This window comes from Stenella coeruleoalba, assembly GCF_951394435.1.
Source record: "Stenella coeruleoalba genome assembly, chromosome: 13".
NCBI classification, from domain to species: Eukaryota; Metazoa; Chordata; class Mammalia; order Artiodactyla; family Delphinidae; genus Stenella; species Stenella coeruleoalba.
The window spans coordinates 69,953,982-69,975,430 of NC_137159.1; the positions used below are offsets into that span (position 1 = coordinate 69,953,982).

The following is a 21,449-nucleotide window of genomic DNA, read 5'->3' on the forward strand; positions in this document are numbered from 1 at the left end:
TGTAGGAGTTGTTCCACGTGTAGATGTATTTCTGGTGTATCTGTGGGGAGGAAGGTGATCTCCGCGTCTTACTCTTCCGCCATCTTCCCAGAAGTCCCACTAATGATTATTACAAAGAATATGTAATCAAGATCTGTGCATTTTATTGTATATAAATTATACATGGTGAAGGCTAATTCCTTTTGCTGAGGAGTACAGTCTGAATCAGGTCCTGTCTTTTTAAGTATTTTAGACAGAAGTAGAAGGATAATTTAGAGGTTAGAAGCAACTTTTGGATTGATAAGTTGATGTAACATGCAAGTGACCTGTGTGTTACACAACGGGAAGTGGGCAGGCTGTGGAGACAGGCCGACCTTGATGGCATCCCACTCTGCCATTTACTGACTGACCCTGAGCTACTAATTTTAACCTCCTGATGTCTTTCTTCCTCATCTAGGTAATTAGACTGACTAGTTCACCGGGTTGTAGTGGATTAAATGGAAGGATAAATGATAAATGTGTTAATGAGTTGTGGACAGTAAGCAGTCGGTCAGTGGCAGATAGTAGTTAATACCTTAGAGCTGAAGTGGGGAGTGGGGAGTGGGGAGTGGAGGCAAAGCTATAAAGTAACGGATAGACTTCTGTCACAGTTCAGTTGTGAAGACTATCTAACCGTTAGCTTAATGAGGCTGTTCTCAAACTTGAGCACGTATCAGGATCACCTGGAGGGCTTCGTAAACCCAGATCTGGGCCCTGCCCCCGGAGTTCCTCATTCAGAAGGCCTGGGGAGGCCCTGAGAATTTGCAGTTCTGACATTCCCAGGTGATGCTAGTGCGGCTGGTCCGGGTACTTGACTTTGAGAGTCATCGGTTTAATGAGCCTTGAGGGAATTTGAGTGTTGAGAAATGTTATTTAAACCCAGTAAGGTCATCCCTGGGTATCTGTGGGGGATTAGTTCCAGGACCACCAGGAGATACCAAAATCCACAGAAGCTCAAGTCCCTTATAGAAAATAGTGTATGTAGCACAGTGAACACGGGCAGCCCTCTGTATCCTCAGGTTTCAGATCCAAGGAGTCAGACCAGTTGAATCTGATTCAACCAGTTGGATCTGCGGTTGGTTGAACCTGTGTATGCGAAATCTGTGGATACGAAGGGCTGACAGTATCCTGGTGGTGAGATGCATCGACGTAAAATCCGAATGTATCTCTGACAGTCCAGCATAGTAAGTAATTCTTCTGCCTGTCTCCCCCCACACCCCATAAAAAGTGGACCCTGTCACCCAAACCATCAGCATCATTAATATAAATGGAACCCTCGTTCATTCTTCCCCAGTAAATCTAATTTGGCCTTTAGCTGCGATTTTGGCATTAACTGTTGGTAGGATCCATTGCCCTTAGTGAAAAGCCCTAGAAGCAGATGGAAGAGCATTCCAGTTGGCTCTCCCCTGAACATACTGGACTTTTAATCAAAGAACCATGGCACCAAACCACTTGACGGTACCAAGCAGTATTCCTGTATTACAACCGCCTTTCTCTGCAGTGCTTTCCTAGCAAAAAAAAGAATGCTATGAGTGTCCCCTCTCAGAGTTCTTAAATCTGTCGGTGTTTGGCCCCCTTCCCAGGTGATTGGCATGCACTACTTCTCTCCTGTGGACAAGATGCAGCTACTGGAGATTATCACAACTCAGAAAACTTCTAAGGACACAACTGCTTCTGCTGTAGAAGTTGGTCTCAAACAGGGCAAGGTCATCATTGTGGTTAAGGTAAGGAGCTGTGTGTCAGAGCAGCAGATTCAGAAAAGTTCCATGAAGACTCCTTATATTTCCAGGTTTGCTTGTAACTCTTGAGTTTAAATATACCAGCTTTTGATATGATTTCCCCTTGGTGGTCTACAGTATGGACAGTGGTGGACCGCTGAGTTAGGGGCTGGGACATGGCGGGTTCTCCCAGCCATTCCAGACCTTTCAGATGACTGAGACTGTCTGCTGTGCTCGTGGTTCAAGCCAGGCTGCCCCTGGCTGTGGCTTCCCCTGCAGTTTAATATTAAGGATTCTGATGGAGATTATAAATCACCTTGAGTTTTGAAGTGGCTTCCGGGGGAGAGAGGCCGCTTTCAGACCTGGGAAGTGGCCACAACTGAGGGGCCCATGAGCTCATATTCTCTCCCTTGGCAGGACGGACCTGGCTTCTATACCACCAGGTGCCTCGCACCCATGATGTCTGAAGTCATCAGAATTCTCCAGGTTGGTATCAGTCTCAGAATGTTTGAGGCATCTTCCACTCTTTCAACTAGTTTTCCAAACTGGTAATGTTAAGGTGAGGAGCAGGCTTCCTTCTAACACACTGACTCCTATCTCTTCTCCAAGGCCCTTTGGTGCCCTCTCTTTCCACACAGGGCTGGGAAGTCATGGACTAACACTGCACTAAAATGGGCAGAATTTTACCTCTGCTCCCTTAGCGTCCTCCCTGCTCCAATAAGCCAAAGGCCTCCGACATGCTCTGTGCGCGGTTTCTGCGTCCCCATCCAGAACAGGGCCCATTTGGTCGGATTGGTGCTACACCCGTTTCTGCTGCACACAGACCCCTCCAGTGGCCGTACAGGTTGGTCACTGGTGGGAAGCGCGTGGCCACTCCTCGCTGGGGTCTTATCAGACCTGGGCATCACAGGACTCTATAGTACTGCTCCTCGGTAATGTCTCTTCTCTCAGCATCGGGAAACTTAGCCCTGTCTGGCGTGGAATCTCGTGATTCGTGAGATCCAGGATTGCAAACAAGAAGGAAATGAATAATTTGTTCATCTCTAGACTTCCTTAAAATTCTGTAGGTTAGGAAAGGCTCGGACTTTCCCCTTGTGGCTCCCAAGCCTCTTTGTGCTTCCCTGAGTGAAACAGTCCCATTCCTGGGCCTGGCGAGCGGCACCCAGAGGAGAAGTGGGTGCTGCCGAAGGCCGTTTGTGAGGGCAGCACAAGGAGCCCTCAGGGGAATCTGGGACGGCCCTCCCCTGAGGTGCGGCTTTACTTCCAATCCAGGAAGGAGTTGGCCCTAAGAAGCTGGATTCCCTGACCACAAGCTTCGGCTTTCCTGTGGGCGCTGCTACGCTGGTGGATGAAGTTGGCGTGGATGTAGCAAAACACGTAGCAGAAAATCTAGGCAAAGTGTTTGGGGAGCGGTTTGCAGGTGGAAGCCTAGAAGTGCTGAAGCAGATGATAGCCAAGGGCTTCCTGGGTGAGTAGCCGCAAAGAAACGTAACTAGCATCATTCGTGACAGAAGGCCCGCGTGGAAGAGTGTGTTTTCTAAACATAGAGCCCCCACTGTCATAGGGAATTTAAAAATGATTTCATGGCCACCTCTTTTTAGGCTGGGCCTGTAGATTATGGACAAAAGGCAGAACTCTGGACTCCTGAGGCTCTGCTGTTGCCCAAGCTATGCAAAATTGACAGGCGTTTCATCCTGTCCAAGGCCTCTACTACACCCGTGATACTGCAGGAGTGTTGTGTCCAGGCTTTCCATGTTGTCTGACCACCTTTGTGGAGGAAGTAAACCTCTAAGTAGGGGATGCAATTGAGGCCCACCAGAGAGGTGGCTTTCTCTCTCGGCAAAGTAGCAACAAAATCAACACTAGGACCTGGGCATCCTAGGACCTGGTGTTGCATACCTGGACATTAAAACTCACCCACCTGGCCTTTCCTACCCAGATACACAGATTTCCAAGCTCCAGGACACACAAGCTCTTTTTTCCTTCGCTGTCAACTCTTCTGACAAACACCAATTTCTAGAGTAGGCTAGATCTACAAATTCAGGAATACGGAAAAGAGGCTAGAGCTTTAAAACGGACTAGCGGAGAAGAGAGCTCTCAGGCCCGGGCTCTGAGAATTTGTTAACGCTCCTTTTTCTCGCTTCTTTTAGGCCGCAAGTCCGGGAAGGGCTTTTACATCTACCAGGAGGGTGTGAAGAATAAGAATTTGAATTCTGACATAGACAGTATTTTGGCAAGTCTGAAGATGCCTTCTCAGCCTGACGTGTAAGTTCATTTGAGGGGCTGTTGGTGCAGAAGCGTGTTTCTCACCAGCCCGAAGCTTCTTGGACCCTCTGCCATCATTTTTGTTATGATCACCATACGTGACCAGAAAGAACATTCCTGATGCTTAACACTTTTTGCCCTTCCACATTCCACCTCGTCCTCTACCAGGCCTCAGGGTAAGGACTGCAGCCCAGCCTTGGGAAGGCCCCTTGGGAAGCCTTCCCTCTGAGGGTCCCAGAGAGCAACTAGAAACACGGTTCTCCTAGGCCTGCTCTCCCTCCGCGCTGTTTGTTATCGTTTGTAATCAGCAGCTGCTGATGTCAAGAGATGCCGTCTACCCCGCCAGACCCTGTTCTCAGTGCCCGGCTTCGGGTTAATTAGGGCAGGTAGCCCTCTGCTGTCTTCTTCCAAGGGCAGCACCTTCTCTAGCATTGGAGGTTCACAAGGGCTGGCCCGGAGCTCCAGCAGCACCAGCCCTCACTCCCATTCTGCACCGGGGCGCCTGCGTCCTCCCCTCTTACCCTGCCCCTCCCTGAATGTCTCTCCCTGTTGGCAGCTCCTCGGACGAAGACATCCAGTACCGCCTGGTGACCAGATTTGTGAATGAGGCTGTCCTGTGCCTGCAGGAAGGGGTCTTGGCCTCGCCTACAGAGGGAGACATCGGCGCCGTCTTCGGGCTTGGCTTCCCCCCCAGTCTTGGAGGTCGGTCTTGCAAGTCAGAAAGGTAGCTCGCTTCATCCCGGAGCTCGTTTCACTTCTCCTTGAACAACGTCCTATTTCTCCTTTTAGGGCCCTTCCGCTTTGTGGATCTGTATGGTGCTCAGAAGATAGTGGACCGGCTCCGGAAGTACGAGGCTGCCTATGGAAAACAGTTCACCCCGTGCCAGCTGCTTGTGGACCACGCCAGCAGCCCTAACAAGAAGTTCTACCAGTGAGCAGGCCCTGAACCCTGCTCACTCGCCCACTAACGCCAACCGCAGCAGTGCTGGCTCTCGACAGAGTGGCATCTAGGTTTATCAGAGTAACCAGAGGAAAACAAATTCTGGCGTTGGGTGTGCGCCTTGATTAACGTGCCTTCAGCTGTGAGCATCTCTCCCTCCCGGGGAAGTCTGGCTGTGAAGCAGTTTGTACTTCACATTGGAAGGTGGAACCCTCTGTGCACACGAATGTGTGAGCCCCGAGGCCCCGAGGAGCAGCGTCTCTGGAGCCATCCTTGCTGCCTGTTCCTCCCGGGAGACCAGTGGTGGCCAACGGTGGTGAGGGCAATTCTGCACCCAGCCAAATACTTAACGATAAAAATCACTTTATCAGCTTCTCTGCCTGCCTACTGCTTTCTCTTCTGTCTTTGCCCTTGTGGTTTACCCTTTCCTCAAGGGGTGAGCTGGAATAAAGCCCTGTGCTGCGGGGTAGGAATGTACTGGGGCAGCACCTTAAGAGAGAAACGGCATTGATGGAAAGTGGGATTTTATGAGCCTAAAGCCTTTTAAACCAGCTGCATTTAAATGCTTTGGCTGGGCTTCCGCTTACAGTGGGGAAGAGGCCCGGCTAAGCAGAACGGGGGAGAGGTGTGGAGGGCCAGCATAGAAGACTCCTTTCCGCTGCACAGTTTTACCTTCTTTTCTCGGTGTGACTCATTCATGTGCGCACCTCAGGATGTTTGCGGAACGCTGGCATTAAGCAGAGGAGGTGACGTTTTCCTGGCCAGCGTATCCTGCACGTCTTGGCCGCCCCAGAGCACAGAAGGTGGACGATGCCTGCACAGTGATGACAGGCATCCCGTGTGACCCACCGCCACCTCCCCTCTGCTAGAGCCGCCACTCTTCCCCTCCCCCTGCCCTCTGTGTGGAAAGTTCCTACACTTGTGTTCTGGCAGCAGCATTGCCCAGTCCAGGTAAACAGCTTTGGGCTCCTCACTGGGCCTGGCAGAAGGATCCACACCGCGTGCGTGCAGAATCATGATTCAAGTCCCATCACACCGCGCAGTCTCATCTTCGAGATGTCACCAGTTCCTCCTGCCTCTGCTCCAGCTGCAAGTACTTCAGATATCCCCCTGGATGGCTCTGCTATGGAGGCTGGCAGGCGGGAAGCTCAGCTCCAGTTCTGCTCAACACTCAACAGTTGGTTGCTAGGAAGCCAGACTCTAAAACCAAGGCATCTCCGAGTTGGGAGTTTTCAGGTGACCCATAGAAGGTGGAGAACTGATCCTCTGCACCAAGGCCATTAACAGGCTTCTGGGGGGTGGGGGTGGGGGGGTGTGAGCAGCCTCAAGGCAGGTATTTGGACAGGGCAGGAAGTTAAACCTGGGTAGTGGCTTGGAGCTTTGAAGTATGACCTTTCCACTTAGCAGCACTAGGTAGGTGTGAATTATGTTGAAACATCAGTGGGAATTGAGGGTTCTTGTAGTTGAGGGGCTGGTGAGGGTTTTTCAGAAGGGAATGAGGGCCACTCCACCAGCTGCCTCTGAGGAACAAGTGGGCCGTGTGCACACAGCGTTTCTGAAGTCCTCTCCTGCCCGCGGGCACATGCACTGTGCCAGTCGGTCCCCGCGGCCCTCTGAAAGAACACAACTGACGCCCAGAATTCCACCTGCACTACTCTTCAGTGGTCTAGCATTTATTTCACTAGCCCTTGAGGATTCACTGAGGGATTGGCAAGGAAACCCAACGTCTCAGCATCCCAGTTTCTGTGCTCTACTTCCTGACTCCCCTTCCCTCAGCACTGAGGCAGCCTGCTTGGGATGAGCAGCAGCCCGGCTTCGCTCCTCTTAAGATAGAAAAACAGAGGAGATAAGTATCTCGGTAAGGCAGACGAAAAGGCTGATAACCCCTGGGCCTGACGCTAGGAGGATTAGTGTGCTGCTTCTGGTAGGTGGGACGGGGACGAGCACGGGGGCTGGGTGGTCGGACACGACAGCCAACCTGCTCTGGCTGCTGGCAGATCACCGTGCTCGAGATACAGGGCGCAAAGACCTGCTTTGAAGCAGGTGAACAGGTGCGAGAGGACTGAGCTCCAGGAGGAAAAAAGCAGGTTTTCCCAAGCCATCGTGCTTTCTCTTTCCTCCCCATCCCACCTGTGCCAGTGACAGAAAGCCAGGAAGGGACACCATGTGCTTGCCAGGGTCAGGTGATGGGGCAGGAGACCGATGGGAGTGACGGAAGGCCACTTGCCTCAAGAATCAGGGAGCAGCTGCCCTCAACCCACCTGCTCTTGCACAGAGTCTTCGTGGACTGGACCCAACAGGCAGGATGCAGGTCTAGTTGCAGTGAGCTCGCGTCAGAAGCCAGTGCACTGGAGACGTGGGGGAGCATCTGCCTCCCTAACTAGATAAGCAGGTCGAGAGCAGAGCTGGGCTCTTCCAAAGCCATCACCCAAGAACCAGAGCCCACAGGTGGAGCCTCTCAGGTGTGGTGGCACAGGCTTGTACTTGATACACCTGTGTTCAGGGCCAGGGGCCTAACACACAGTGGAGCAGAGGGGAAAGGAGGGCATCCCCGAGATACAGAAATAGGCACCCCGACTCTGGGGCAGCTAGGCCAAAAGCCCACAGAGCACAAAGGAGAGCGGGCACTTGGGGAATCTGTGCTTAGATCATGGACCATCTTCCCTTGTCTCCAGCCTGCACCTACAAGCTATGAAGTACGAGCTATCAGCGGAGCTCTGCAGCGGGACGGAGGGGGCTGTTAGGTCACCATGAAGGCCCGCTTTTGAACCCCCGTGGGAATCGCAGCAATGTGTCACCAGGCCCGGGTGTGCACCGGCGCCTCCAGCCCCTTCCCCGCGTACTCTGCACACTGAAAGGCAAGATGCATGCGGGGCTCTGGCCCAGAGGACCCCGTTTCCAGGTGTGTCTCCCCTGGATTCCTCTCCGCGGCTGCTTAGCAGCCTCAGTCTTGGCATAGGTTCTTCCTGCAGGCAGGCCCCGCCTCTGGGGGTGCCGTCACCCTGCAGACCCAGGGCTGGTCCCCCGGGGCCTCCGGGCCAAAATTCCAGTTGTGCAGCCCCGAGTGGGAAAGTCAGATCTTGGGCCGCCAGCCTTTGATGAACTGCATGATCTTCTTGACCTGCAGCTTGGTGAGGTGAAAGTCATCTGCCAAGATGTCCTCACTGAGCTGCACGAAGATGCTGCCGTCAATGCGCTCTCGGGCAAAGAAGCTCACCACGTCCTCCGAGAGCCCGATGAAACGCAGGCTTCGTGAGACCTCCTCCAGGGAGAGTGCAGACAAGTCAGCGGGGGGCTGCCAGGAGGAGGCATCCCGGCCGCCCCAGCCTGTGGCCCCATCCCGGGGACTGGCCGGAGGCCCTTCCAGGCGCCCCTGGGTGAGAAGGAGTCGTGCTCTGCCTGCTTCGGGCCCCTGCAGGGCCACGGGGGACAGGGGGGCGGGGACCTGCCGCAGCACCAAACCTTCAGGCTCAAAGGCCTTGGGGGGTCCAAGTGGCAGAAGGCCAGGCCCAGGCCCAGGAGCCCTCACAGCTCTGGGCTCCTGACAGCGCAGCAGCTCCGGCTCTGGAGAACTGCCCCGGCCCAGCTCAAAGGGATCAGAGGGCTCCAGGGCAGGTGTCTGCCGCTCAGAGGAAGAGGAGGAGGAGGTGGGACAGCAGGAGGAGGCAGCCGCCGAACAGGCCTGGCCTGGAGGGCCCGGGCCCGGGGAATGAGCGGGGCTGGAGGTAGCCGGGGGACCTGAGCTGGCTGTGGGCCCAGAAGAGGAGGCGGCTGAAGGGCCTGGGGGGTAGGCAGGCCCGGAAAAGGGGTTCAGAGCTCCAAGGGGAGCGAAGCGTTTCTGGGGGTGGGAGGGCTTGAATGGAGGCAGGCAGCTGTGGTAGGTCTTGACCGGGGTGTCGGCCCCCCAGAGAGAAGCAGCTCCACTGCTCAGGGGCTCTACAAGGGCCCGGGAGGCCTGGCTGGGCTGCGTAGTCGAGGGCAGGGGTCCCGGGCGTGGGCGGCTGGGGGACTCGCCCACCTTGCAGTCTCCCCAGGTGCATGGGTAGCAATAGAGGGAGTAGGTATCCGGTGACGGAGAGCCACTGCCACTGCGGGAGCCCGCCCTGTGGGCAAAGAGACAGACACAGATGGAAGGGTAAGCACAGCAAGAGGGAAACGCGACAGGGCCACACACACGACACAGCGAACCACTGCTCCACCAGGTCCCAGAGGCCGCTGCTCCGATCTCAGCAGCGCTGGCCCGCGCCCCAGCCCCCGAGGCCTGCGGCCCTCGGAGATTGCCCAATTCTTTCTCCCGGCACCCCCCTCCCCAGGAAAAATTAAACTAAACTGAATTACATAGAAAATTTTCAATAGCAAGGAGCACTCCACCCCGTGGCAGAGCCCACTCTGGAGGGAAACAGAGCAACACTCCCAACCGACTGTCATCGTTTAGGAGAGGAGCGAACTGAAGCAGGAAGCCCGGACCCCAGGGCCCCCTCCCTCAGGTGCTGCTCAGAACCTCTGAACCCCGGTCCTGAAGACTTCCTCTTCCTCAGCACTGGCTCCCCTCCCCACCCTCCCCTGCTTCAATCTACCTGAGGAGGCCCAGGACCAAGAGAAAGAAGTGGCTCACCCATCCTGGAGGCCAGAGGAGTAGTAGGAGAGGCTGGAGCTGGGGGAGTGGACAGGCTGCAGCTTGGGGAAGCGTGGGGGCACCGGAGGACTGCCCGAGAGCCGGCCATTGGCACTGCCACCTCGGGGGGGCACAGGAGGGGCATTGAGCAGGCGGCATTCCTCCTTCACCTGCAAGCACAGGGCCATGACACCACCCCCGGTCCCCAGGCAGCTGGGCCAGGGCGGCATCTGGCACTGACACTGCCCCACTTTGCCAAGAGCCTGCCTTGCCTTACACCCCAGCTCCTCACCCACCCACCCACCCCTTCTCGTCTCTCCAGCCCGTTTCGCTCATCGAGAGCCGACAACACACACACTGTCTCCTGTGGCCTTGGAAATCCACCTTGAATGTAAGAAAAAATAGAGAAGTAGATAAACAATCAGTTAAGTAGACATATTCCCTCCTCAGGGAAAAGGAGAGAAATAAGAAGAAAAACGTGTAGTGAGGAGAAGAAAGGGAAGGAAAAGTACCTGCCATCTGGCTCCCTGCCTCACGGGTCAGACACTCAAAAGTGGACTACATGGGATGCTCATAGGTGTTGTCCATAGTCTGTGGACAAGCTCGGTTGGAAAATTCTGTGTTAAACACAGATAAACGGGCTTCCTTCGTGCAGAACTTCTCAGAGCCTTTATTATACCAATACTCTGCGGCTCCAAAGTGAGGAGGGGGAAGGCTGGGCATCACAGACTACATTTTCTAAACTTACGTCACCATAGAACCTTCTTTACACTGGACAACTTAAAGGACTCCTTGTTCTGTGGAACCTTCTGGGTAACACTGTTCTAGGCTCATCCCCAATTCTCTGAGGCTGGCGACCTGCTGGCATCTTCGTCCCCACAACTCCCCTGCCACCGTCCCTGGTATCCCTTCCTACAAATGCTCCTGCGTTTCCTTCCTCCTTGTTTTCTCCCCTTTCCCCACCTCGGCCACCCTCTGTCACACACTCTGGGGGGCTGGAGACCGAGACGCCAAGGCTGGGGCCCAGGAGAACGAGCTTTTCAAACCCAAACCCTGACCGCTGCCTGGCCACCTCCCTGGAGGATGGGGCCCACAGAGCTCAGAGCCCGGCTTCCCCCCCCTCCTCGCCTCCACCGCGTCCACTCACCGCCTCGGATTTGGGAGGCACTGGAGGCGGGGCCGCCTCGGGCTCCAGGTGGGGCGGCCCGGTGGCCCCGAAGGAGATGAGGTCGGGCCCCGGGAGCGGCCGGGTCCTGCCCTCGGCGAAGCCTTCAGCCGCCTGGTGCGTCCACAGCTCCTCGTAGGGGATCTCGGCGGGTGGCGCTGCGGGCTCGGGCGCGCCGGCCCAGTCGGGACTCACGTACTCCTCCTGGTCGCCGTCGCAGGTCGGGCCGGGGCCGGAGGCGGGGTCGCGGGCGGGCCGGAGGGCGCGCGGGGGCGCGGGCAGGCAGAGGCGCGCGCGGCGCGGGCTGGCGCAGTCTTCGGCCAGCTCGGCGGGCGCTTCGCGCACGGCGGTCGAGTACTCGTCGGGGTCGAAGCGCTCGCGGCAGTAGGAGGCGCTGTCGCGCACCAGGCGCTCGACACGCGGGTCCCCGGCCAGCAGGCCCTGCGGTAGCGCGAAGCGGGGCATGTCGGTGAGCAGCAGGAAGTGCAGCGGCGCCGGGCCCTCGCGGCGCAGCGCCAGCCCCAGCACCACCGTCTTGGAGATGATGCTGACCAGTTTGTAGCAGTGGCCCTCCCGCACCGGGTGTAGGTCGTAGGGGTTGCGCGGCGGCCGGCTGGGCACCAGCACGTTCACCGGGAGCCGCACGCGCTCGATGATGGCGCGCACCGTGTGCTCGCCCTCCTGCATCTGCAGCTCCAGCGGGCTGCGCGTGCTGAAGCGGCCCTGGCACTGGAAGGGCAGGCTCAGGCTCTCATTGGTGCGGTGGTTCATGCAGATGAGGCAGGGCATCTTGCCTTTGATGGGCCTGGCGCCCCCGCTGCCACCCGCGGCCCCCGTGCCCCCCGGGCCGCCGCCGCCGCCGCCCACCCCGGCCAGCGCCCCGGCCCGGCCCAGCTTGCGCAGCAGGGTGGTGAAGCGTGAGCGCTCCTTGGTGGTCTTGGCGCACAGGATCTCCGCCTGGCCCATGAGAGTGAGCTCGTCGCCGGCGTGCAGCGTGAAGTTGTACACCTCGCTGTCCTCGCTGAACTCGCCTGACACCACCTGGGGATCCCAGAAACGACAGGAGGCCTTAGCCAGGGCCCCAGGAAAGCCACCGGGACGGGACCCAGGAGGACAGCGCTCCTCTTGGGCCTTTCCCAGGGCTAAGACCAGATCAAGAGCAGTTGACTGAGGACATTCCATCCTGGAGGGGCCACGTGGTGGCTGAGCAGCCTTCAGTGAGTTACCTCTCGGGGACCTTAGTTACTTTTACTTGGAAGAATTGCTGTAAGAATTAAATAGACTATATGTACAATGAAATACTTCGAAAATACTCAGTATATGGCAACTTTTGTTATCATTTTTTATAATTAGGGCGATAACAATCCTCCACCTGTTCAACAAGACTACCCTGAAGAGAAATGAATTGATGGATAAGCAGAGGGTTTATAAACAGGCAAGAACCGCCTGTACGTAAGTGGGGGACCGTGTGCACTATGTGCCCCACAGCTATACTACCGCCACCAGTGGCTGAGAGGATGGCTGCCCTGAAAGACGGCCCAGTCAGGCCGTGACCCTCCACACAAACTTCCTGCTTCCCCACCTTTTGCAGGAAGCTCCAGGAGGTTCATACACCTAGCCAGAGGCTTTCAAGGGGCTGTCAGAAGCCACACTGTGACACTTTTACCTCTTAGAGCTCAAAGGCCTCCCTCCAGCCAGGGTCAGGCTTGCCCCTGAGGATAATGGAAACCTGGGGGCACCGTGCCTGGTGCAGAAAGGACTAACCTTGACACTGAAGGTGATGGCTTCCATCACAAATATGCGATCGGGGAAGACGCTGGCCACCTCCTCCACGCTGCTGAAGTACCTCACTGGCTCCCGAACATCCCGGGCCTGCTCCAGGAGCTTGAACTTCCCTGCACAGGAAGGAATGTAGGCTGCTGCTAGGGTGGGCCTGCTGCTGGGAGCCTAGCCTGCATCCGGAGAGGCCCCACTGTCCCCGCTTCTTGTTCCCCTCATCTCAGCCAGCCTCTCTGGAACTCAGGTGGTCAGAAGGGCAGGTTTGCACTAGTGGAAGGAGCTGGTCAGCTGATTCAAGCCTCAGCTGGGAGGTGAGCACAGATTCCTAGCAACTAGAGCCCAGCCCTCACCCAGTGGACAGCTTGTGGGTGTGTGATAAGGCTAGCAGCCGCCTGCCCAGAGAAACCCAAGTGCAAACTGGCACCCAAACACTTGGACAGAGAGCTATCCTCGGACCAAGCGTTAGTGTGGCATTGGGGGTGCTGATTCCTAGCTTGGTCCCAGCCCCACTCTGATTTGCTATGACCCTAGACAAATCCCTTCCCTTCTCTGGGGCTTGAGTCCTCAGCTGAGGAGGCTGAAGCAGATGCTCTTGGGCCCCACCTGGATCTGGCATTCTACGTGTCTGCGGTGGATTGCTAACCCACACTGATGCAATGGGCAGACGAGGGGCCCAGCCCCAGTCTTTGGAGATCCAGGGAGAGCAACTCTGACTCCTAATCTGTTCCCAAGTCCTCCTCTGATCCAATCTCCAGCCCCACTGTCCCAGAGGCCTCCGATCTGAGCCCAGCAAAGCCTCCTCCCTCGGATGAGGTCTTCCCAACCTGCAGTCCAGGGCTATGTTTTGGCTGGCTCAGCAGATGCCCCCAGCAGACACAGACTTTAAAGAATGATGATAATCCGTAAAGCTGACACCCCTCTGTGTAAACTGTCTAACCTCACTGGCCACACATCTTTTATGTGCCCACCTATGTGAGCACAAAGACAGGCTGTGAACCATGCTGGCATCTGGACAGATGGCCTCTTCTTAGCCCTTACACAAAAGGAAGAGAGTCTTGTACAAGCTGAGAGAAGACAAGGTGGCTCTAGCTTCTGTAATGTCTCTGGCGGCTGCTGCAGTCATAGTCCATTCATTTATTCATTCCACAAACATTTGCGGAGCACCCACTATGTGCCAGACACTAGCCTTGCCCCGACAGGGGGTGCACATCTGGGTAAGATAGTCTGCCCACAAGGAAATCCAGATATAGTGTGTGATGGCAGGATGTGACAAATGCTACACCAGACTCATGACAAAAGAGTGAGAAGACCGCTGAGTTGGGGGAAATCTACCTGGCAGTCTGAGGGCATCATAAGAATGCAAAGAGTTTTACAGAATGGACATTCCACATGGAAGAAATAGCATGAACAAAGACACAGAGTCACGGAAGCAGACTGCCTGCCCAAAGTGGTGAGTGCCTGGAGGGTAGGACTTGGGGGGGGGGGTGATGACAGGGGTGAAGCAGACAGCAACTGGGTTATGAAAGGCTCTGAATGCCATATGGTAGGACTTTATTCCGTAAGAATGAAACCCCCTGGAGTGTTCTGAGCAAGGGAAGACCAAGATCAAAATTTTACTCTATAAAGATAACAGGGACACCATTCAGGTAAATAACTCAGTAACGAGTTCTGGAAAAGAGCCAGGGCAGCAACTGAGGGAATAACAAAAATGAGCAGACCAAGAGGTACTTTCAAGGTAGGGAGCCGCCTCAGACTGTGGTGAGGAACTCATCAGACTGATGAGTAGGTGGTGGAGGAAGGGACTCGGGTCACCAGCCTGGTCAGAAATGGAGACGGCAGAGCTGTTAACCAAAACTGAGACCCTGGAAGGAACGAGTTGTGGAGCACCGGCCAAACTGGGGAGGCCAAGTGAGGCCCTGCAGGGGGTGTTCCTGGGGCAGGCGAGCGTGTGGGTGCAGCGCTTGAGGATGCCTAGTCAGAAGTAACAGACAGAAGGTCACGAGCCCACAGGAAGCAGCGTCAGCTGTGGGGCAGACAAGATAGCTCAGGAAAGAGGAAGAACAGAGGATCTTGACCCTTTGGGAACCCTCTTCCCAGAGAAATCCCACAGTGTAACCCTAGCAGGAACACACAAAAAAGCATTTTGTATATAGTGCAGGGGGGCGGTTCTTGAAGGCCCCAAAGCCCACCAGAAACCGGGATTGAGACACGCACTCCCTAAGGCAGAGTATGAAGAGCAGAGGGCCAGCGGCAGAGCCTGCAGCATCAACACCTATGAGCAGGAAAAGTGACAACCCAGAAAGAGAGGGGGAAATGCCCAGGAGAAAGCTGGAGGGAACAGACCCCACGTCCCATCCTCCATCCTTCCCGAGCCACTCTGAGACCCTGGTAGGAAGAGGCCTCGGATGAGCCACAGCCCTCGAGGGCAGCAGGGATAAGCTGGGGAGGGGACCTAGCAAGGAACAGTGATCTGCAGGTCAGGAAGCAGGAGTCACAGGTCTGCTACCATCCAAGAAAAGTAGCCCCCATCCCTCACCCAGTCGCCTCCCCAATACCCACACACAAACCCCCCAACTCCAAGCAGCCAGGCAGGGAGAAGTGCCCACTGCCCGCTGTGGGGAGAGCTGGAGCCAAGTCAGGGCTAGAGCCGGGGGGTGGGGAGGATGTGGCAACGAAGATCGATGTAACCATGGTAGCCGGCACCACCCCCTCCGCCGCAGCCTGAGCCCAGCACCGGTCATCGCTGCCGGGAGGAAGGAAGGTAGACCTCCCGGGAGTGATGCTCTGGCCCCTGGAAGCCTTTTCCTCCCTCTGCAGCCCCACTGGGGGCAGCTTCCTCTCCTGCCTCCCCCTACAAAAGACCCGAGGTCCCCTGCGGCTCTAGGGACCTGCCGCACCCTGGCCTGCCCCTCCTCCCTGTCCGTGAGTCCCAGAGCACGTTTACGCAGCCCCGACCGTCCCTTCCAGCCTGAAGCAGGGTCTTGTTTCTCACCCCTCCCTGCCAGCACCTGACCCATAACAGACGCTCCATAAAGAATGGTGGGTAAATGCACAGACCTGGGAGTCGGACAGACCTGGCTGAATCCCAGCTCTGCCACACCTCTGTGTGGCCTTGAGCAAATTATTTAATCCCCATGGGCTTCTGTTTTCCCACCTGTAAAGTGGAAGCATACTACTTGGCTCAAGGGACGCATCTCCCCGGTGCTCCGCAGGGTCCGCGGCCCGCGCGGGGAGAGGCACCGCGCAGAGGGCAAGGCGGGGAGCGGGCGGGGTGGGGTGGGGGGTCGTCCCGGAGGAGTCCGGTCTCCCCGCCTCCCCGGGCGGTGGGCCTTGGCCTGGAGCCCGGCTCTCCAGCAGCGGCCCCCACGCCACTCGCTGCAGGGCATCGCCCTGAGCCCTCCTCCCCTCTCCCTCCACCGCCTCCCCGCCTGCCCGCGCAATTATTAATTCATTAGGAGGAACCAGCTCGGAGCTGTGCACTCAGAGCTTCCTCATTAACCCGCCGGCGGCCCAGCCCCTCCCCCTCCTAGGGGGGCCTCGGCCACCCAGCCCCCATCCAGGCGGGGCCCGAGCGGCCCACCGGAAAGATGGAGCTGGGGATGCGACACCTCGGCAGGCCAGCTTTCACCCGCCTTACACAAGGGCACCGAAAGAGATGGGGGGAAAGGGCCAGGAGCCCCGTGAACGCAGAGTTCCCCAGGAGGCTCTGTACCTTGGTTTCCCGGATTTTTAATGACACAACCGAAATGGCACAGTAAGTCACATTTCTGTCAGTGAAGGCTTTTTCCAATCTTTGCTTTTTTTTTTTTTTGCATCGAACCTGTGCCCCCAGCAGTGTAAGTGCCGAGTCTTCACCACTGGACCGCCAGGGAAGTCCCCCAATCTTTGCTTTTTTTATCGAAGACCTGGGACCTCTCCCTGGACCAAGGCCAGATACCCAGGCTGGGAAGTTTCTAGCTTGGGCAGGCCTCCCCAAGGGCTCCAGGCCAGGTCAGAAAGACACTTGAGACAGTTTCCTCATGTTTAAAATGGGCTGTGGGGCTACAGGAGTACAAGATGCACAGGGCGCTGTAAAGAGCAGAAGCCCCGTAAAGGGTTTAGTCCTGTCCCACTGACTCCGGGGAGACCCAGGCAGCGCCAGAAGGGGAACAGCATACCTGTGAGGAAGGGACTGTGAGCCTTCCCAGCTCAAAGTATTCCAACCTTTGTTGGGGGGTGGGCAGCAGATAAACACAGAACTGGGCTAACTACTAACTCCTGGAGCTTGATAAAACTTCCTCACAGGGTTGCTGTGAGGATGCAATGACAACAACGCTCTGCCCAGTGTCTGAAACGCAGCACGTGTTTAATGTGCAGGAGCTGTGGGATCCTGGGCTCACATGGGGGCATCTCTGGGATGGGGCCACCAGACTCACATCCCTCCCACACAGGGGACAACAACCCTGCATTCCTGATGTGGCAGCAAGCAAGAGCCCAGGAGTCAAGATACCTGGGTGCTAGCCCTTGCTCTGCTGCTTACTAGCTGTGTGACCCTGGGCAAGTCACTTCCCTTCTTAGGCCCTCTGTTTCATTGTGTGTAAAACGAAAGGGCTGTACTTTCTTTTTTCAGCAGCAGAATCCTTTCTTCAAACAAAATCTTTAGGACATCAGCATCATATATATAACAGATAAAAGTAGAAATTCACTGCAGAATCTTATTTAAAAGCCTAAAATTTTAACATTCACTTAAGTCAATCAGTGAAAACAATAAGTTTAACACAAAAATTGGGAAAAACAGGATTAGAGCAGGCAGATGCAGCCACATAATCAGCCTGAGCATCCCTTTGTTTTTGAAGTCTTTTGGTTGCAAGGTACTGAGAGGATCCTAGCAGGAGATACTCCCTTTGAGGGTCTGTGCAAAAAGTGTTAATGAGGCAGAGGTGCCACCTGTATGTAATGGTACACACTGAAGGTCTCTAGTCAGGGTTAAGGTTTGATCTGTAGCAGTTTGAGGGTGTGGGTACTTTTTTTTAACATGAGTTTCAAATCTATTTTAAAACAAAATGGGAATCAAAGGTTTGCAACCAGAAACCCAGGGCTCCACAAAACAGTATGGAAACCACTGAGCCCTAACTCTAACCCTAACCCTAATCACCACCCTGCCAGCCATGACCTCGCTCACCCCTGTGGCTCTAAGGGAAAGCCAGTCACCAAGTTTCCTCCAAGACCTCCCCACCCCTACCCCCCTGCCTACACCTCCCACCGGCTCTGTGCCATCTGTCCCTGGCTGGGCACACCTGGGTACTGCAGGGGGATGTCAATCTTGGGCCCGATGACATAGTGACCCTCCTCCAGGGTGTGGGCTGTCACCGTTGTCCACTGGCGGCAGGAGTGAATGAGCAGGATGTCTCGCTCACTGACGCCCTCGGCATACTCCCCTGAGAGGGGAAAGGAGGATAGAGGAGGAAGGACAGAAAAGAGAACATTAGGAGGGGCAGAAAGAATAGGCAGGGTGACCTCCTACCTCCTCACCGAGACTCCACCGGGGACAGCTCCCCACGATCCCTGTCCAGATCAGCAGCGCTCAAGGGACAGGCAGGCTGCCAACTGTGACCTCGGGGCTGAATCAGGTCCCCTCTCTCAGGGCTCAGGCTCCCGATGGGGCCCCAGCAACCGGCCCAGCCTCCGTCCTGCATTCATCATTCGATTGGACTGCCTGCCGTCCCAGGCCCTGTGCGGGAGCCAGGGGCTCCCAGCGGATGAGCCCAGCCTCTGCCCTCCAGGAGCCCTTAGGCCCAGGAGGAGGTGGGAAGAGATGTGAACAGAGAATACAGGCCAAGTTTGAGGCGCTGAATGGAGGCTGTGCGAGTTCTCACACAAGGGGCAGTAAACTGGCTGAGGGGGAGTGTGGGGCAGGAGGGAGGATGAGACAGTGCTGAGCAGCAGACACTTGAGCTGGGCCTCAGAACCACCTGAACTGAGACCAGCAGAATTCTCAGCCCCCGAGTCGGCTCCTAGGCCAGGAAAGGAGGGCCTTGGTGGGGCACAGAGAGGGCCGAGAAGGGGCCGTCCATGTGAACCCCAGAGCTATGTGGGTCACTCGGGTCAGGAGAATGGCAGGGCTTACAGGAGCTGACTCCTGGCTCTCTTTGGGCTCTCTTTTCACCCACTGCCACAGACAGTCTCCTGCGCACAAGGGACCTCAAAGGAGAGAGGAGACAGTCTCAGATACCCGCTGATCCCACCTCAGAGAAGCTGCTTCTTGGCTCGCCCTCCCTCAGCCCTTCACCCCCCCAGTCTTTGGAACACAGTGATGAAGGCCAGAGGAAAGGGGTGGGTTTAGAAGAGTGATGGGGGCTAGTCCTGGGGGAAGCCATCGGGAGGGGCCTGGGCCCCAGAGGCTCCAACCCCAGCACCAGTTTCCAGGAGAGCAGAAGGGCTGGCCCAGCTTCCAGGAGGCCTTTGAGCCGTCTCCTGGTTGCAGCTGGTGAGTAGGGTGGGGGTGAGGGATGCCTCCTTCCCAGCCCCCTCAGACGCAACTTAATATCTGCCACCCAACTAAATGGGAAATGGTTTACTCTGATGGCTGGGGACTCCCTGAAGTGTGTGCACTTGGTCAGGGGAGGGGACGATGCGTTCAGGACCTGCAGGAAGGGCCTGGCTTCCACCCTGTGTATGGGGGGGGGAGGGGGGAGCCTTTCTCCTCAATTCCTCACCTGAGGCAGAGGAGGCTTTCCTACTCTGTAACCTCCTCTTAGAGCTCTCCTAAGCCCCAGGCTGCCCTTCCTAAGGATGCAGGCCACAGTCACGCAGGACACACACCAGCAACCATGGGTCATGGTCACCAGTAGCTGAGCCAGCACAGCCCCCTGGGCCACAGTGATAGGGGCTTGCTTGTCACCCCAATGACACAACTCAGTCCCATGGTCCCACTAAGGGGCCCCTCCCAAATACACAGCACACAGGGACCTTCAAGATGTACTTTTGATCACATTTTCACACTCACAGTTTTGATCACATAAGGTGACCACAGCCATAGCCACCACTGTCACAGACAGACACCAGGCAACTGGGCCATCACACCAGTTGCTCATTCCCTCATTCATTTACTCCTTCCATAATCTTTGTTAGGCAGGATGCCCTACCTCAAGGAGCCTGCAGCCCAGTAGAAGGACAATAAACTGACCATTACAACGGGTTACAGTAGGAGACAAGACAAGGGTGCCAGAGGTGTCAAGGGAGCCCAAAGGAGGCCTGCCAGATTGAGGAGCTCACAAAGGACCCCCCCCCGGGGGGGGAGATGCCAAAGAGGATGTGTGGGAAGTGGCCAGGCACAACCTAGGGCCAGCATATTCCATTCACACGCAGACACACACAGCCTTGCTGTTGACATGGGCAGTCTCCGCATCACACGCCGATGATCCAGGAAACAAGACGTTGGACTGCCAGGCAACCCTGCCCGACGGCCCAGGCATAGACGCTCTCACCGAGCCCGCTCCTGGGACACGGTGACGCTCACTGTGCCCACTCCTCGCCGCCGCGGGTCGGAGGAGTGGCTGCTGGCCCCGGGGAAGGGAGAGGAGAGGAGCCTGTGGCCGCGGGCTCCATTAGCATTCAGGGAAGCAAGTGTGCCAACGCGGGCCAAACCCCTATTCTTCTCACACACAAAACCCCCGGCCTGGCTGCCAGCCCCGGCTCCTGCCCCTCCCCCAGCCAAGCAGCCCCTCTTCCCCCAAACGGTCCACTTGCTCGGCGCAGCCTCCGGGCGCCCCTCTCGGGCCCGCAAGCATCAGCAGTGCAGCCTGGGCCCCCGGGCCCCAAGGAGAAGTGGGGCAAGATGTGGGGAGGTCCGGGGGCTCGGGGGCCCGGCCGGCGGAAGGACTCGCTCACTCAGGCCCAGAGGTAGTCTGCCGGCCCCCGGGGACCGGAGGCTGCTCCCCAGGCCGCGAAAGGAGGGTGCGAGAAGGGTCCCAAGAGGGACAGAGCGGGGCTGGGGGGCGGCGGCGGTGGGAAGACAGTCCGAGGCCCAAGGGATACGGGAGGATCGAGGTGAGAGGCCGGAGACAAAAGGATGGAGGGGGGCGCGGCCCGGGCGGGGGTCTGAGGGCGGCGAGGGAAGGGGGTGCACCGACGGGGCGGACTTGGCGGCTCCGCCGCGCTCCCGGCTCCAGCTGGGCCGGAGAACTCTGTCCTGGGCCCGGCCCCAGTCCCTGTCCCAGGTTTCTGTCCCTGTGCCCGTCCGTGGGGCCCAGAAGGAGGCGGCCCCTCGGTTCGTGGGCCCCGGCTCTCCTGGGAGGCGCTCCGGGAGCAGCGCGGGGCCCGCGCCGAGTAGCGGGAGGGCAGGAGCCGCATCCTCACGGCCCCGGGGGAGTCCCCGAAGGCCCCGTGGCCCCCCAGTCGCCCTTCCCAACACCCCCGGTACCTGGCCCGAGGCAGGCAAGCGTGGGCAAGCGGCAGCGGCTGACGATGAGGTCGAGCGGGAAGGCGCCCATACTCCAGCGCAGGCCCGCCAGCCCGGCCGCCAACTTCTCCATGGCATGGGCGTCCCAGGGGCCGCCGTCCCGGGGCCCCGACGGCCAGTCCCGCGCGGCCCGGGCTTCCGCGCCCGCCGCCACCTCCTGGGGCCGCCGCGGCGCTCCCCGCCTGGCGGCCCAGCCGGTGCTGCGGGCGTCACGTGGCCGGCCTCCCAGCGGGGCGCCGGCCCCCGCCCCCCGCCCCTCGCCCCACCCCCCGGCCCGCGCCCGCATACGCCGCCAAGGCCCGCCTCTACGCCCGCCCGGCTCGCCCGCCCCATCCCCGAGCGTCCAGGTGACAGCCGGGGACCGAGACCCCCGGCGGGCGCCGGGAGGGAAAACGTGGACGCGTAGCGGCATCCCCGGGGTCGGTGGTGGGGGTCGGCCTCCCCTTCCCCGCCGAGCGTGTTCGAATCCCCCTTTCCTCGCCCGCTGGTGCCCCGGCCTCCGGGAATCG

The 21,449-nt window shown here is 57.5% G+C and overlaps 2 protein-coding genes across 2 annotated transcripts in view; one reads left to right on the forward strand and one right to left on the reverse strand.

Moving 5' to 3' along the window:
• The window catches only part of HADHA (hydroxyacyl-CoA dehydrogenase trifunctional multienzyme complex subunit alpha), a 52,552-nt gene extending 46,357 nt beyond the window's left edge, over nucleotides 1–6,195 (forward strand). Inside the window, exons 15-20 of the mRNA XM_079940273.1 lie at nucleotides 1,602–1,742; nucleotides 2,154–2,222; nucleotides 3,009–3,204; nucleotides 3,887–4,001; nucleotides 4,558–4,703; nucleotides 4,791–6,195. Coding sequence (XP_079796399.1) covers nucleotides 1,602–1,742; nucleotides 2,154–2,222; nucleotides 3,009–3,204; nucleotides 3,887–4,001; nucleotides 4,558–4,703; nucleotides 4,791–4,936 — 813 coding nt within the window. The 3' untranslated portion in view covers nucleotides 4,937–6,195. The remainder of the gene's footprint in view (nucleotides 1–1,601; nucleotides 1,743–2,153; nucleotides 2,223–3,008; nucleotides 3,205–3,886; nucleotides 4,002–4,557; nucleotides 4,704–4,790) is intronic.
• Nucleotides 6,196–6,268: 73 nt separating this feature from the next.
• Nucleotides 6,269–21,075, reverse strand: GAREM2 (GRB2 associated regulator of MAPK1 subtype 2). Its single transcript, XM_079940137.1, has 6 exons — nucleotides 20,902–21,075; nucleotides 17,777–17,917; nucleotides 12,486–12,616; nucleotides 10,704–11,762; nucleotides 9,557–9,726; nucleotides 6,269–9,044 (listed from the first exon to the last, which is right to left on the reverse strand). The coding sequence occupies exons 1-6, from the start codon at nucleotides 21,011–21,013 to the stop codon at nucleotides 8,015–8,017; spliced, it is 2,643 nt and encodes an 880-aa protein (XP_079796263.1). The 5' UTR covers nucleotides 21,014–21,075; the 3' UTR covers nucleotides 6,269–8,014.
• Between the last annotated feature and the right edge of the window lie 374 nt (nucleotides 21,076–21,449).